General features: G+C 34.8%; 1 protein-coding gene across 2 annotated transcripts in view; it reads right to left on the reverse strand.

Annotated features, from left to right (window-relative positions):
* Positions 1-13,997, reverse strand: part of LOC148612854 (macrophage mannose receptor 1-like) — a 70,717-nt gene extending 56,720 nt beyond the window's left edge. For both annotated transcript variants that reach the window (XM_088594687.1, XM_088594688.1), the window contains exons 1-5: positions 13,866-13,997; positions 4,446-4,597; positions 4,075-4,211; positions 2,049-2,164; positions 1,387-1,492 (exon numbers count right to left, since the gene is read on the reverse strand). In XM_088594687.1, coding sequence (XP_088450813.1) covers positions 1,387-1,492; positions 2,049-2,164; positions 4,075-4,211; positions 4,446-4,597; positions 13,866-13,938 — 584 coding nt within the window. In that variant the 5' untranslated portion in view covers positions 13,939-13,997. The remainder of the gene's footprint in view (positions 1-1,386; positions 1,493-2,048; positions 2,165-4,074; positions 4,212-4,445; positions 4,598-13,865) is intronic.
* Positions 13,998-17,514: the final 3,517 nt, after the last annotated feature.

The following is a 17,514-nucleotide window of genomic DNA, read 5'->3' on the forward strand; positions in this document are numbered from 1 at the left end:
TCTACCCTTGAAATATTCATTTTCAGTGCATTTCAATGAAGTTATAACTCAATGGTCCAGTATGATATGGAAAGTCTGGGTCTGTTTTCCTTTATTCTGATGGTGCAAATAGTCAATTACGTAATCAAAATGATGTATTTTTCATACCATGTTTCACCCACTGCCTGATTCTTACAGAGACTGACACTTAAAATGCCAAGAGGTCAGTGGATAATGACCTGGGTATTACATGTGATAAAGCTGCTTCATTTCTTCAATGAAATAGTCACCAAAGTTGTTTATGTAGATGGCGTTATTGATAAATGATCTGCCTTTGTGAAGTGATATGGTATTCAACATAAATAATGCCCTCACATATTTCAGGCAATATCACTGTTCTTTGGGCAGTCAAACTTATCATGACAAAGCCTCCACATAAGAAACTATTGTATAAGGAAGCAACAAATTATCATTAACAGAATGTTGTTCAATCATCATGTGATGTTTTTTTTTCATTCAAAAGTTTAAATTAAAATCACACATGGATTTACCGGTATATGCAGTACATACTATAAAAAAACCCTTGTGCAAATTACAAGAACAAGAAAAAAATTAGAATTATAAGCTTAACCTGGTCCCAAAACAAGTGTATAGAATAAAAACAAGTGAGCACTGGCCCTGGTTTTAACAGATAAGAGTGTTTACTGAGCACCTACTCAGGTGTTAACAGATTAGTGTACTTACTGAGCACTTTCCCAGGTGTTCACAGATTACTGTACTTACTGAGCATCTGCTCAGGTGTTAATAGATTAGTGTACTTACTGACCAATTGCCCAGGTGTTAACAGATTAGTGTACTTACTGAGCACCTGCCCAGGTGTTAACAGATTAGTGTACTTACTGAGCACTTGCCCACGTGTTAACAGATTAGTGTACTTACTGAGCACTTTCCCAGGTGTTCACAGATTACTGTACTTACTGAGCACCTGCTCAGGTGTTAACAGATTAGTGTACTTACTGACCAATTGCCCAGGTGTTAACAGATTAGTGTACTTACTGAGCACCTGCCCAGGTGTTAACAGATTAGTGTACTTACTGAGCACTTGCCCACGTGTTAACAGATTAGTGTACTTACTGAGCACTTTCCCAGGTGTTCACAGATTACTGTACTTACTGAGCACCTGCTCAGGTGTTAACAGATTAGTGTACTTACTGACCAATTGCCCAGGTGTTAACAGATTAGTGTACTTACTGAGCATCTGCCCAGGTGTTAACAGATTAGTGTACTTACTGAGCACCTGCCCAGGTGTTAACAGATTGGTGTACTTACTGAGCACTTGCCCAGGTGTAAACAGATTAGTGTACTTACTGAGCACTTGCCCAGGTGTTAACAGATTAGCGTACTTACTGAGCACCTGCCCAGGTGTTAACTGCTCTTGTATCATAGTAAACTTTATAACAGTACCCACTAAAAGACTGCCAACCAGAATCTCTATTACACGTCAAAGGTATTCCTTATATAAAAGAAATGGTTTATTAATCTGATCACTATATTAATATGTTGATTTATGACCAATACTACTGTACTTAACAGTCTATTCATGCTCCTTTACCACAAACTCAATATTTCAATTATTTTCTATACAATTCAAGAAAGTTGAAGGCTTTGAACAGCACTGTATATTAATTGACTTTTAAACAAGTGGCTTCATTACTGAAACTGTGAATCTGTTGAACTGTACTGATAAAAAAGTACTAATTTACTTCAGCTTTTGAAAGGATAGAGTAATCTAGGTAAAAAATGGCACTCTAGCATGTTAGAGACAAATTTGAAGAAACATTATGCACATATAAAAATAAATTATTATTAATTTATAAAAAATAAAAATGACTTAAAAGTGCTGGGGATGACACCCTCCAAAACTATCTGTAGGGAGCATTATCATAGAGACAGGAGTTATACAAGTTTTTGATGGTTCCCTAATGATCACTTCTTCCCACTAATTAATCAATAATTAAAATATATTTAAAAAAATATATAAAAACTTTTCAATATATCTGCATGCTTACCTATATGTCGTTCACAAATGTATCCATATTTAGTGTTGCAGTTCACATTCATCAGTTGATTCCCCTCTACTTTAACACAGTGGTTTGATGTACTTGGATAAATTTTTTGACCTTGTCTGAAAAGGAATACATGTATTACAAATATGAAGTAGCATGCATTGTTATACTAGGTAAGGTTCAGACGCTTAGCACCCAAATCTCAATTGGTACGGCAGTGATAAACAAAAGGCGCCCAGGAGCCTGAATCACTCACCTGGTTAAATTTTGCCTTTCAATGGCAATAAACTTAACAAGATGTTGTCCAACAATTTTGACATGAGAAGACTTTGGTAGGACTTATACTAAGGATCATTTCAGCAACTGAAAGTTTCTTTCTACTTATCATAGTTTCAAGAAATTGGCTGAAAACTGTAAAAAAAACGTCATTTTTCAACTTTCTAGAGCAATAACTCTTACAAGGAGTCATCTAACAACTTTTATCCCTGGAGACTATTGAAGGCCTTATAATAAGGATCATTTCAGCAACTGAAAGAATTTGGCTGAACCATTTAAACAGTTTTGGAGATATAATATGTGAAAAACTTCTGTCTGACCCAAATGTTCTATTTTTAGTAATGGAAGCCACATTTTTCAACAGATCAGAAATCCCAACATCAGTTCTATGCAGGATACCACAAGGAACATTCATACCAAGTTTGGTTCCAATTGGTCAAGTGGTGTCAGAGAAGATTTTTTTTGGAAATAACATTAAAAGTGACCCAAATTTGTTAGGGGGGTTAGAGGGCATGCCCGCAAAGAAAATTTTGAAATATTAAACCTCAAATCCTACATTGTGAGGGTATCTTGAACAAAGTTTTAAAAATTGCAATTATCAAAGGGGCGGCCTGGGCATCAATATGATGTATCTTTCATTGGTCCATTGAAGTATAATGCCTACATTTTATACTTCCATGGTCACATTAATTGTTGGCTGTATTAAAATGAACATTTTTTGTTGGTTTAAATTATCCATATTCTATTTGTGAAATACTGAGAAGTTACTTAAATCCTCCTGGGTATCAATTTCATAGAAGGTCAAAATTTTATTTCAAACTTTTAACAGAAATTTTACATTATGTTGAGAATTTTAATTTATGGCTTGCCTCAATTTAAACAAGAACTAAGATATATGGTATCCTCATGAGTCTTAAATTGAAATTATTTTTGTTTGCCATTTGCCTACTTGCCCTGAACAAATTGCTCAACCCCCCCCCCCCAAAAAAAAAAAAAAAATTACTCTCATCTTTCAGGTATTTTTTTTTATCTCTGAAAAGATATAAAAGACTAACATTGATTGTTTTAAACCTAATTTAGGATTCAGAATCCTTAAATAATAACAGGATAGTTAATTAGAAGAAGTGGCAAAAATGCTTAGATTTAATGAGTTGCAGAACTCCACGCAGGAGTTAAACCTTCAAGCCTTCTTGGCACAAGTAATTATCTTTTGGATATTCACAATAACTAATTAATTATTCTGCTGTTTATATCAATTTTCTCCACATTTTCAATATGAAGTCTGAATTTCGTACTGGCAGATTGAGATTTGAGGTATGACATTTTGACAGGAGAAAGTCTGAGTAAAATAACTGAATTTATTTCACATGTGATTTATAATTTATTACTAAGGAAACATTTGATAAATTACTGCGATCCATATAATAAAATCATTTCTCTGCATACCAATAGTGAACATCATGAGTTGGGAGGGAGCAAACAAACATAATTTCAATTTAAGGAGGTAGACCTAAGGTAAGGGACACAACTCTTACAAACCATTGGAATGTTTGTATTCAGCATTTGACATCAATCTCATGTATGCATCAAAGTAACTTGGATTGACTTCATTCTGTTTCAAATGAAAGCTTGATAGGCTTTGGTGAAATTGAATATGATACAAACATAAAACTGATTTCAAGAGATATGTCCCTTATTCTATGTCTACCTCCTTAAGTCTGAACTAAAATTCTTCCACTTTAATGTAACCTACGTGATCCTGGGGTCAACACTAGACCCATCTGCCCAAGTGTATGACGATGTATTGTAGTTACTCAGTCCTGTCCAGAAACGTAGTCTTGGCTGATGAACTTGTGTTATGATTTTGCCAATTCTGGTCATCATCCAATTCTAAAAATATATAAACTGATTTTGACAAAAAAACTCAATTTAAGGCTATAGGATGTACATCAGAAACAAAACTTGATTCATCGATAAAATTCTGAAAAACTTAAGTCAAGAAATTAAGAAAATTTGCTAAAGACTGAATATTGTAAGTGCCTTATATGATATTATATGGACAGGTAGCTATATCAAAGAAAGAGAACAAAGAAAGATATAAAAATATTAAAATATAAAATTTACCCTTTCATTAGTATTTTCAAACTTGACCAGATGGGCTTGCTGTTGTTTACAATAATTCTCTGCATCATTCCATGACATAAGATTTCTGTATCTGTATCTGTAACATATACTTCCACGCTGTTCCCAATACAAAGGGCATTTCTGTCCTGAAACTAATAAGCAAGTCGAGTCATTTTTTTTAATCAAATACACGATTTCATAATCAGGGGTTCAAATAATCAGTGGTGTTCTGAAGTCCAGTAACCTCAATTTCTGATCTTGGACTTTTTAATTTTCATTTATACTGGTGTTCGACCTTGTGATTAAATGTCACTTTATTGTGGACTTATGATTTTCTTCAAGTGTACCTTTGATTTACCTTCCAGTCTTGAAAGTTAATTTGAGCCCTTGTCAAAATACTGAAATATGAAAGGGGTCAAATTAACTAAAAGAGTTTTTTTACACCGTATTTTAAGGAATTTTGGATTTTCTCATGAAATATGCAATTCATATTACTTTAATTTTATTGCTTCTCACAGATGATATAAAAGCTTTAAAAGCAACTCTATTGCATAAATCATCCTACTTCCAGGTATATATGACCAAGTGTGCAGTTTACAAGATGGCATTTAGGGAGTGAAAAGTTGAGTGATGGAAGAATGGAATATCAACCTCTTGTGTCATAGGAAAAAGTAAGAAATTCTTCCTTAGTTTTATGATCCTTGTGAATAAAATAGAAAATATGAGGTAATACCAGCACAGATCTAAAAACCAGAATTTTGAAAGAAAATAGAATCTTTACATCATGGGCATTGAACATGATTTGAGATTTTATATTAAAAGTGAACTTTTATGTTTTGTAAAACCTTATTCAAGCTATATCAATCTAGGGAGAAAGGAGAAAAAATAAGTTGCTAGCCCTAACCAAACAGAAATGTTTGCTGTAAGCTTGTGGCATACATGCCACAAATATGTGGCAAACAATTTTGTTTGCCACGTTCGTGGCTTGCAGCAAACATTCCACTAACATCACAGCTTTTAGCGATTTATAAACTGTGAGTTAGTCATAATTCATAGTCACCATTCATGTTAGCGGTAACTTTGCCAGAAACTTAGTCAATGTTTTGTTAGCCAAATTGTCTAAACTTCTGGCGATGTTTCGGTGAACATTTATTGAAAGATCACCAGAACTTTCAAATTCTTTTGAGCATGCTCAGTACTATTATGAATTTGAATCATAGAGGAAATTAAGCATCTGAGCATTTTATTTACCATTCTGTGTATTAATTACCATATTATGAACGCAGTATATAAGCAAACAGATTTTACATGTACTAGTTACAAGTAGAATTATCTGTATTGCTATAGAATAGTTATGGTAAAATTTAGATTCATTATTACAAGCAGTTATATATTTCCAAGTGAGGTTTTTTGTCTTACTTATTTGCTACAAACCTATAGATTTGACTGTATGCATTATACTGGTAGTATAATTGCAAATTAATGTAATCAGAAGCATTTTTTATCTAAAATCTGAAAGCATGAAACCTACATTTCAAAATTTAAAAAGTGTTTCAGCAAAAAATTAGTACACAAATGTATCAATTAAGGCTACATTAATCAAGTAATTAACTCAGTATTATCTATAGAGATATATTTTGCATTAATCTGTCTCTTGAAATTAGGAGATATTAACATTTTTAAAATAATGTAAACCAAAATTTGGCACAATTGCAATGGTAAATTTTAGATTGTTTTAGTAATGATTACTGGATATCTAGCTAGTACATGAGCGTATACCTTTATTGATTAGTGATAATTGCCGTAACATTGCAGCAACCCAAATAAGGCCAATGGTGTTCGCCATGAAATTGCAGCGAACCTCATTTGCATAACAATACATTTTGAAGTAATGATTTTCGCCAAAACGTTGCAGCTTTCCATGGTAGGCTATGGAGTATTTGCCCCAAGATTGCGGTAGTAAACCAGGGACGGATCCAGGATTTTAGATTAGGGTGGGGCACACAGTTAAAATTTTTTAGGTTAAATTTTTGAAATATTCTTCTAGAGTGGGTGCAATGTTGATATCTTTTGATGTAAAATTAGCGAGAAATTAAAGTTTCAACCTAAAACCGCCTAATTTTTCTCCTGACAACCCAAGCTTTGCAAAATTTTAGGGGGCGCACACCTGTCACGCCCCCGCCTGTATCCGCCCCTGTAAACTTCATTTGCATGGTAAATTGTTTGCAACAAACTGGCAGCGAATATTTGCTGAAAGTTTATGGTAAACTTCATTTGCATGGTAAATTGTGTGCAGCTAACTCGCAGCAAATATTTGCTGAAAGTTTGTGGTAAAGTTGTCATATATTTGCAGCAAATGTTTGCCAGTGAGCCATATTTTCAGTAAGGGTGAGCATTCATGTTGATTCTGTAACATTTACAAATTTAAGACACAAAATTCCAATATTTTGTTTTTTTATTATTGTTAAATTAAGCTACATACAGTTTACTTTCCATTTCTTAAACTGTTATATTCAGGGGCAGATCCACACACTTTGAAAAGGAGGGATGCCAGCCGGGGTTCCTCAGAAAAAGGGGGTACTAGGACAATATTTGCCAATTCTTTCAATTTTTTTCACATGAAAATGACAAATTTTCCAAAGAAAAAGAGGGGTACCAACCTCTGCACCCCCACTGGATTTCTCACTGATATTATATTTTATATATAGAGTTTTCAAGTATATACAAAACATCCGCAAAACTGAACTTGACTCGAACAAGACAATTCAAAGACGGGTGCATATGGAAATCAAGTGGCGATCTTTCACCAAAAAAGTAAATGATACTTAACAGCCTTGCTTTAAAGGATGACAAAGTCATGACAATTTGTCAAAGTTTCTGTTCACGGTTTACATTCACTGCAAATAAAAAATGTCTAGGTAAATTCCTGGGCATTACAAGGGAGTGAAACGTCAGATGTTGTACATGCCATAGATACTGACTATTCAGACCATGCAAATACAAAAAATATTTCATCCAACATAAAACAAACAAACAAAAATAAACTATCACAAAGTACAATATATACAGACCTATGTGGCAAGCCAAAGTGGACAAAAATGAGCATTTTCTAATAATAAAAAATGATTTTTTTTTATATTACAAATTCATTTTCTAATATTACAAAATATTGATTTTTGTCCACTTCGGCTTGCCATAGATCTATATCAACAACAAAACAAAGTGGTGTTTTAGTAAATTGCCTTAATAAATTAAAAATCATTTAAAAAAAAAACTAGTTGATGACATTTTAAATAAATCGGACAGAAAATTAATCTACAGTTTAAAAAAAAATAAACCAAACAATAAGAATTCATTTTAATTGTTATACAAACAAACCTAATACTTAATTAGATGTTACACGCGTTCGCATTTCGCCTTAGTTCACTAAAAACCAATAAGGCGAAATGGGAATAATTTCATTTATCAAATTTAACAGCTAAGGCGAAATGGGAACAAGCCAACAACTCCACCTAGATGAAAATGGCAGCCCAAGACCATCCATTGGTCTCCACTGAACGAGAAACCCTAACATCACAGGGAGCTGGGCCCAAAACATCTATCATTATACACAGGTACTGCGAAAGAGTTGCCCCTATATACGCAAGTAACATAAATATAAACATAAGGTGAAAATTAAATAAAACACACAGAGGCCAAAAATTTCTGACTTGGGACAGACGCAAAAAAATGTGGCGGGGTTAAAATACTTTGGCGTGGTCATATTCATGTAACCCCCTGGCTACAACTTTCAAAAGCTTGGTCTGCTATCGCTCCTACTCTCAAATATGCAGCCCAACTATTATTTTAATTCGTCTTCATATACTAGTTCGACTGCATATTGGATAGTGAGAGCAAATCCCCTGTGATCCATCCCTGAGATCTAAACTGTAACCAGTCCTGTAAAATCCGACATGTTTCATCAGACCTAATCATGGTATTCAATAGCGTCAACAGTCAATACTGCATTCTAATCAAATATGTTCAAAATAAATATAACGAGAATAGGTATGGTGTAAACTTCAAAAAGACAACAACCCCTCCTCGATGAAAATATCAACCCATGCCCGCCTATTGTTCTTCAATGAAGACCACAGGGCAGGCTGCAGCTGGCCCAAAAACATCATTGCACAGGTACATACTCAAGTAAATAAAAAAACAAACTAAAGGTGAAAACGAAACAAGACATAGAGGCCAGAAATTCCTGACTTGGGATAGGCGCAAAAAATGCTGCGCAGTTAAAGTACTAAGGCGTGATCAATAAGTATCTAGCTTTGAATCTAGCTTTTCGATAGTGTATTTATATGCAGGTAAGCAAGACATTTATAGTCCTTTTTTATCAATTTAGATCGAAGATCAGAATTGATATAGCAGTCAGCAGAGCCTTTAGATTTATAAGACCTGATAGCATCTGCAAATATCTTACACTACCGCATGAAAATAGTCCCATTGGCATTACCCGTTCAGATTCAAATGCAGATAGTAAGGTCCACTTTGTAGGTATTTCTAATATACCATATTTATTTCTATGTTATTCACGCCAATAAACAAGTCCAATGAACAACTTTTATTGCGAACTAGATGTGCTGATTAATTTGGTTTGTATTAACAACGATCCAATTAAATGTAGTTGACCTCTAACCTCTTATCAGTACTGTACCTGTTTATTTCTATGCATTTACCCGATTAAACCAGTCGTTTAGTGTCGATATATTCAAGTTGTTTATATTTAGACGCATAATAAACTATTTGGTGACTAGCTAGAAATGAAGTGCGAGATCATAAATATTGAAGTATAAAGAGGAATGCTGAATACCAACTGGAAGAGCTGTCTTCAAGTATTTTAAGCAGGCCCCGGTGCATGGTTCCGCGATAAAAAAAATCTTGTATGAAGAAAGGGCTTTCAGGCTATTACTTGCCTTCATCGTCTGGCCATTTTTTTTTTACAAAAGGTAGCTTAACCACCGAAACCATCCTGACAGTATCACCCACAGTATTGTGTATTTTTATTACGGTTACCGCCTCGTGATATCGGAAGCCTGCAGATAACAAAAGTGAAACTTCGCATAGGCGATGGCATATAATTTCGATAATGCATTTCTGGGAAAATGTGTCATTTATGGGTCTGGTGTTATAGCTTTTTGCAATAATCATTCTATTTGGCTATTCTGGACATTTGTATGTTATGTTATTATGATAGAGATGTAGGTGGTCAAGGGCTTAAAAGTGCATGGCTATAATGTTTCTTGCGCCAGACACGATTGGTTAAATCATATCATAAGAGGTTATCGTTTATGTTAATGTACATGTCTCTGGAGCTAGGTGCGCAGAAACTAAGCGCTTTCACATAACACATAAATGTCTATGGAATAACTTGTAACACTTGAGCTATAAATCTTACCAACTGAGAAATATAACTAGTTGAGAGAGCATGTATCTAAGGATATGATTAATTTCAATGATTGTGGACTAAGTTTGAATGGTTTAACAGACTGTTTCGACCTAGCTGATTTTTTTTAAAACTAGAAATGCCCAGGTACTAGTTAATTGTATCTCAATCATGCATTATGTCCGAGAATTTTGTATTCATTCATCAAGATGTTCCATATAAGCCGATATAAAACCTGAATATTACCCAAACTGGCGCATTGCTACGATGCATAACGCATTTGTGTGTGTGTGTGTGTCGTACTCAGAATAGTTAATAAAAAAAAAATAATAAAATAGTTCAATATTTAACACGTACATTTATAATAACATTACTCTTCTGTTAAGATGCGTTTGAATTCGATCCTGTATTTTCCATTTTATCACATTTTTTTGCAGATTGCCGATTATTTTAGGCATAAAAATTCAAACGATCGATGTAAATTGATTCAGTATATGATTACTTTAATTTTATTATTTAAATCAACTACACATAAAGCATGAGCAACTTTGAAAATTGCAATTGTGTTGATGTCACCCCTACTCCACCCCCACCCCCCCCAAAAAAATACATATTAATTGATAAATCGATAGCCATTTAACCTAATATTTTTAAGTAGACTCAAACAAAAACAAATGCTTAATTAATGCACCTTGACGTAAGGCTGTTACCTTAAATAGGATATACAACTCTAGAAATCGTTCTAGTTTCATTTTCTGTACCGGAATTTCCGATGTAGAACGTATTGAAAACCGAAGACCGATCTGCATTTTATTGTTTACTTCCGGGTACTCGAAACGCGGTATAACATTGCAAAATCTTCCATTTTATGTTTTATCTGAATACCTTTATCATGTAGAAATAGATATTTGTCATTTTTTATCGGTATTTTTTTTTACACAAAAAGATGTTTTGTCCTTAACACTTAACTCAATGCTCTCTAAATGACAAATCTCCATGCTTTTGAATGATAGACTAGGACCCATTCTCGTGAAATCACAGGGTCACATGACTAGATTTACAAACGCTATTCATAAGTAAACCTTTCTTCCAGTTCACTGTAATCCATTTCCTGTTTCAGAAATGAAAACTGCTGCAGACAAAACTATGATCTAATAGGACAAATCGAATTAACGAATGAAAATCTTCAACATTAGTGAGACTTTACGTTATAACATAAAACCATTGAGAATGATTTTGACGAAACTACATGCGGAAGAACACCGAGACAAACTATAAACATTGAAGGAGATATTACCAGGAGACAATACGAAAGCATTGATATACTTCGTGCACCTTCAGGGGACCCGGATGCCATACCAAACATGTCATCTTGCCACAAGGCACTACGAAAGTCGATTTCCGAAGAAAAAGTGAAAGCTGTAGTAGACCCAGCAACACAAACCGATACACTTTCGGACAAAGGAAACGTTTCGTTATACGAGATTACATTTGAAGAACACAAGAATTTGGGTGCAAAACCTAAGCTTTCATCTGGACTGAGGAAAGCAAAATATGGAGATTTTTACGATGATACCAAGCAAGAGGAAGACCGTCAGACATAAGTCCAACATGAGAACAATACCAAATAAATTGGAGGTGAAAAAACAGTGGCATTGTTATTGAATCCGTCATAAAACCCGAAGATGATTATGACTATCCACTATGGGCAGTCCGTCCTCTGTTGCCAATTCCCGAAGAGCATCAACACTAGTTGAGATGGGCTTAGTCTTTGCAAGAGATATCGAAATGAATATATTTCTATCGCATGAAAAGATCAAACAAGAGGTTTTCCGAGTTCTCGACAGAAAAGCAATGAAATACGAACAAGAAATATTTAGATTTTCAAGTCTTCACCGATTTCGTGAATGACTCAGAAGAATTCCCATGATGGTTGCCAATCCACAGGAAAAAGAAGGAGAAATTTATATTCCAGATAAAGTCGCATAACAATACGTATCAACGGATTCATGTGGAAATCAATGACTGGAAAAAAATCCAGCACCAGTCCAATCATTTCCTGGATGTTTGATTCCTGTAAGAAAAACAACACTTCAAGGAGAGGAGTACACGACTCGAAAATGACAAAACGGAACAAAACAAAATTCCAAAATATCAAGGAATCAGTCGTGAACAAAGAGGTATGAGAACTGCCTTTTCACGAGTCAGTCGTTGTTGATTCTTATGAGAATGGGCATGTACAGTCGCAGGAAAAGGTCGAAAGAAACACAATCACTACAACAACTAAGAAGAAAGGTAAACGAAACCGCAATGAAAACGGTATCGAATCAAAGAAAATTTGGAACCTCAAAACAGTTTTCCAAAACCCGTACAATTACCCCCAATTGGAAATACCAGCCCACCAGAAAAGCTATTAAATCACAAAAAAATGTTAGTTTTTCGCCACCATCTGCACCACTGGCTGTACTTTGATTAGTCCACACTGGCTCGCCACGTTGGCGACATCAATTAGCCGTCCCACCGTGAGTTGTCCAGCACCATTGACTAGTTACCCAATACTTCTTCCGACAGGTGGCATTGGTATGGGGTGAGCAGCAAGTAAAACAGCACTTCCTACAAACATCAGTGGTCCAGTTTCTGCTGCTGGATATGCAAAGTTACCACCCATTTCAACAATAAAATGAACTTTCGTTATATATTTTATATATATATTTTTATCTCATCTCATTTTATTTAGTTTCCTGTGTAAGTATTGTACGTATTATGTTAATTAAATACATTATATTTTGAAAAACTTAGTTCTTAATTCCTGAAATATCACTTAGCATCTGGCTTTCTTTGTGTCTAAATATGTTCGGTTTCTATTCATAAATTTCAGCAATGTATAAAACCATATTGGTATCTTCTTAATACGAAATAAAATCTTGGGTTGTTGAATTTCGATGTTAGCATTAAGGAATTTAACCCAATACAGTGTTTACATTAGAAAACGGATTTCGATTGATTGATTGATTGTTTGGATTTATGCCCGAGCAGCAATATTTCAGCTATATTCAGGCGATGAACATGAAAGGGATGATAAAATGAACAAGAAATGATGATGAAAAGAAAAAAGGGTTGGAACACAAGGAAAATAGGGTCGACAAATTTTGATTGCCACAAGAAAAAGGGAGGGATGGGTAGGGTCGGACAATTTAGCCTCCTGTGGTGGAGCAATATGGTTCCTACTCCGGGAGAATACCACCATAGGGTTCTTTAACGTGCGAGGAACGTGGCATCTTTCCCAACACGGTGCACCACTATGGTTTGCGGTCAGGTTTCCCGTATTACAGCCTGACAACCCCAGCATGTAACACGCCATAGGTGCCCATTCTACCACCTGGGGCACACAACCCAGTTGCTCTGTGGGCAGAGCGCCCTAGCCCCCGGCTAGGGTTCTGAGCACTATTTAGTCGCCTATTTTTTTGACACCCGCACCTACACGGGGCAACGGAAATAGTTGATAAAATTCATTGTGAGAAGAAATTCACTGATACTCATACCGGTATAATATAGTATAAAAATAGGAAATGTGGGATGATTGCCAATGATATAATCATCCACAAAATGCCAAGCAACGAACAATTAAACTATCAAGTTTCATTAATTCCTCTTTTAAATTTTACTCCTATGCTCTATATATTTTCTAAAATTGAATTGGGAAATTGAAAACGTAGTAAGGTGATCAGTTTGCAGACACAACATCCACAATAGGCCTACATGTAGTCACCGGGTTAGGTCACTCTAAACTGTTTTTTTTCCATTCTGTTAAGTGAACTGACCTATCGTAAAACCGTCAATTTTCATGGCAATCAAAATGTGATTCAATCTTTTCTCGGAAAATTGTGGTAACCATACGATCATCTGTATAATACTGCACTGTTGAGTGTGCTTATTTCTTCTTGGCTGCATATTTTTTATTCTTATTTTACTAATTCAGCATACTGACTCACCTGCAGTTATACATATAAAGAAAAAAGTGATTAATATCCATGGAGATGACGACCAATTAAGAACAGACATCATTACATCCTACGGAACACCAAGTGGCAGTAGATGTGAACCAAGACTGCGATTAAATTTTAGACAGAAATTTAATGAAAGGGGCACTTTAAATAATTGGGGACCGTTATTATGAAATGAAATATAACATTTTAATCGGACTTCGAAAAAGATTTATGTTGTTCAGCCTGGGCTATCAATCTCGGAACATATTGGTTAAGTTGTCTTTGGATTTTCAGACAATTTGTACCCTGAAATATTCAACGCCCCTAAAAAGACCTCATGAAAAGCACTTCTGATGATAAAGATACAAAGTTTAAAGTATGATATAAGATTGTTTGATATTGATGATATCTGGTCGTCCACTGATTGTTAGTTTATCATCTATTTGTATTGATACAGGATACTATGAACGGATTGTTACAGAATACGTTGCAAAATATTTCAATTCATATAAGACGCACTGAAAAAAAAAACACAGCGAAATTAAAACAAAAAACAACAGATAAGATTGATGGACCGTCACTGATATACATTTTGGATTTTAGTAAGAGAGCAAAAACCGGGATCATCTGCGTTTATGTGAATTGCATTAAATAATCCAAGACTGAAAGCATATTTATTTTCACAAATCAATAAAAACAAATTTCGCAATTACAAATTTTCCGTATTTACATATATCATCTAAGAATTACAATGAAGTGCGAATTCTGTTACTCCCGTTACATGTGAAGCCAAAGATTGTTATAGTGGACTGTAGAATATTATAGTTGTCCTTGACAAAACAAACAAACAAAGAAACAAAAACAAAATGTTTGCTTATACCCGTGTCTTTTCGAAACTGTAATTTAGTATACAAGTATTTCATATGTTCGGGTTCAGTATTTTGTTCATTATTACATAATGTACTAAGTGTCTTGACATTGCTATTTAGTCTCTATAGAAATTGCTTCAAAACAACGAGAAGTAGGGGCTAATGAACGATCGGATTAATTATCAAATTGAGACGTCGTACCGGGGTTGTTGGTTGGGGATTGACAGTTTGACAACAGGGAGTATAGACTAGGTGCACCGGTAGGGTAATTGTTCTCTGTTTTTCTAGAATTACACGGTCCACGGTAGAAGAAAGAGGAAAGAAAAATGATATGGTGAACAAATCTGTTCTCGCGTTGCAGGTTGATAAACCATAACCACCCACGAGTTCATGACGACAACCATAGAACTTCTGTAATCTTGTTGCAACATAACCCTGTTCCAGAGACGTATTGGTAGGAAGTCTAGTCTAATCATTATATTGTGTACATAAATAGGTAACTCAAGAAATACAATTTCTGTATCTTGTTATAATCGTTATTATTTTCTAACACTATGTAATGTCTGATATAGAAAAAAAACTGCGCTCTTTATACTAGTTTTTCTGCCGTTAAGACTTATATATCTGAGGGATCGGGCAACTAAGGAGAATATGTTGAAAGTGAAGCACAGGGTATCGATAGTGTGCTCCCACCAACTTTTCCATCGATAGTGTGCTTCCACCAACTTTTCCGTACTGAATCAACGTAAGTGCCCAGCATGGGTGCAGAGATTCTGAAAAGGCGGTTGGGACTATTTTGCTTATTTTTACTAAAATTTTGTACGAAACTTACAATTTTTTCCAACAAAATGGGGTTTCAAAATTTGGACCCCCTAGATACTAGATCCGCTACTGAGAACAATCTCTCACTGAGAACCATCTGGTCCTACACCTATGTATGTAATTTGTTTTTATTCAATCATTAGTGGTGTTGTTTGTATTTAGAAGTACATGTAAATATGTTTATATATACATGTATGTATCGGTCAAAATTTTCTCACCTGTCCACGGTGGACCGGAATGATAGCAATAGATATACATTTTGACATTTCAGAAGCGTTCGCTTACTTATAGTTGTGGTCAATATGTGAATTATTTATCAATACAAATATAGGCTACTGGTACTTAATTTAAATCAAAGTTTATACACTATCTCGCCCCGACATGATCCAAATTGATAACTAAATATTTGATAGGTTTAAGGATGATACATTTGAAGTCAAGATATCATATATGTTGCAATAAAACTATCTTACTGTCATGTATATTCCATAAACTGCACACTGTTTATACAAATTGATTTGGTGTATAATAATAAACTGTTTTTTTTTTCTTGCTTTTTTTTACAAATGTTCAGGCTTAACCTTAATTTAACATAGATTATTAAAGAAAACACCCAATTTCATTTTTTAAAAAATACCTGAAAAAAAAAAACGAGAATCAAGCATTTTAAACAAATATTAAGCAAACTGTTGAGCAGATCAATACAAATTAGAAACATTCGTGTGTAATAATTAAGCGCCATTACGAAATTGAAAATAATACATATATCCATGCAGGGAATGTATTCATATGTGATATTAAGTCCCTGATATCTTGCATTAATTATAATGATGGCACGTGTCAAAGAACATATATGGAACAACTCGCTGACCGACGAATAAAAAAAAACCCTTGAAAGTTAAATGAAATATCATTCTTCATTTACATTGTTTAGCAAACGGCTCTGAAATAATTTAACAGCTAGCGTAAATCACAATAAAATCTAAATAAATAATACCGGCATTTCAATTGTCAAGTTATTTAAAGTGCCCATACATTATTTAACCACAACAAAGACCCCCAAGATAAGACTAAGGTTTGAAAAAATTACACTTTTCTGCGTATTTGAGTAATTTGAAAGTCTATATATATATATATATATATACATATACATATACAAAGTCTCAGAATGTGACGACTCTATTCGCTACACTGCTCCATCGGATCAAATTGATACAGGGAAGACAACGTAAACTTATAGAAGGGTCTGAAAAATTCCCAACGATGTTAGAACTGTCAAATTTGCGAAGCAAATGTTTGGTCGTTCCCTCCGCGGGACTCGAACTCGTACCGCTGTGACATCTATGGCAACACCGCCTGCACTAAGTCCAGCGCCCTAGACCACTCGGCCAGCTAGGCTATAAAATATAGCTTTCGCTGGCCGGGTCATTCCTCCTCGTATGATTAATCTAGGGCTGTAACTTAGTACACGATGTATGCCAGTCGGGGTTTCGCAGAAAAAGGGGGTGCTAGGACATTTTTGTCAATTTTACACATGAAAATGACAACTTTTTCAGTGAAAAGGAGGGTTGCCAAGCCCCTGCATCCCCGGGATCCGCCACTGAAAGGGACTTCGTTTCATTATTTTTCTATAAAACCTGCGTAAAATCAAGGAGTTAAATATAGATTTAACTATACAACTCCTTGGTATAGCGCTCACGAATACATATTTTTACTCAGTACATTCGCATGCACGGAGTCTGGGATTAAATATTACCAATGTTGTTTTACTAGTCCCAGATAGAGTCGAGCAAGTCTTCTCCGCTTGGTTGACTAGTATTCCAGATTTTCATCCATTCCAGTTCGTTTTTTTACTACTACTCCAGATACTGGTATCCAGTTCAGTCCCGGTTTTAGCATATATACTAAATAAACTCAACAATAGCACAGAGTAAACATAGCTTACAAAACTATCAAATTTTACA

Source organism: Perna viridis, chromosome 7, assembly GCF_037379345.1.
Source record: "Perna viridis isolate PV_CMFRI_1.1 ecotype Kerala chromosome 7, ASM3737934v1, whole genome shotgun sequence".
NCBI classification, from domain to species: Eukaryota; Metazoa; Mollusca; class Bivalvia; order Mytilida; family Mytilidae; genus Perna; species Perna viridis.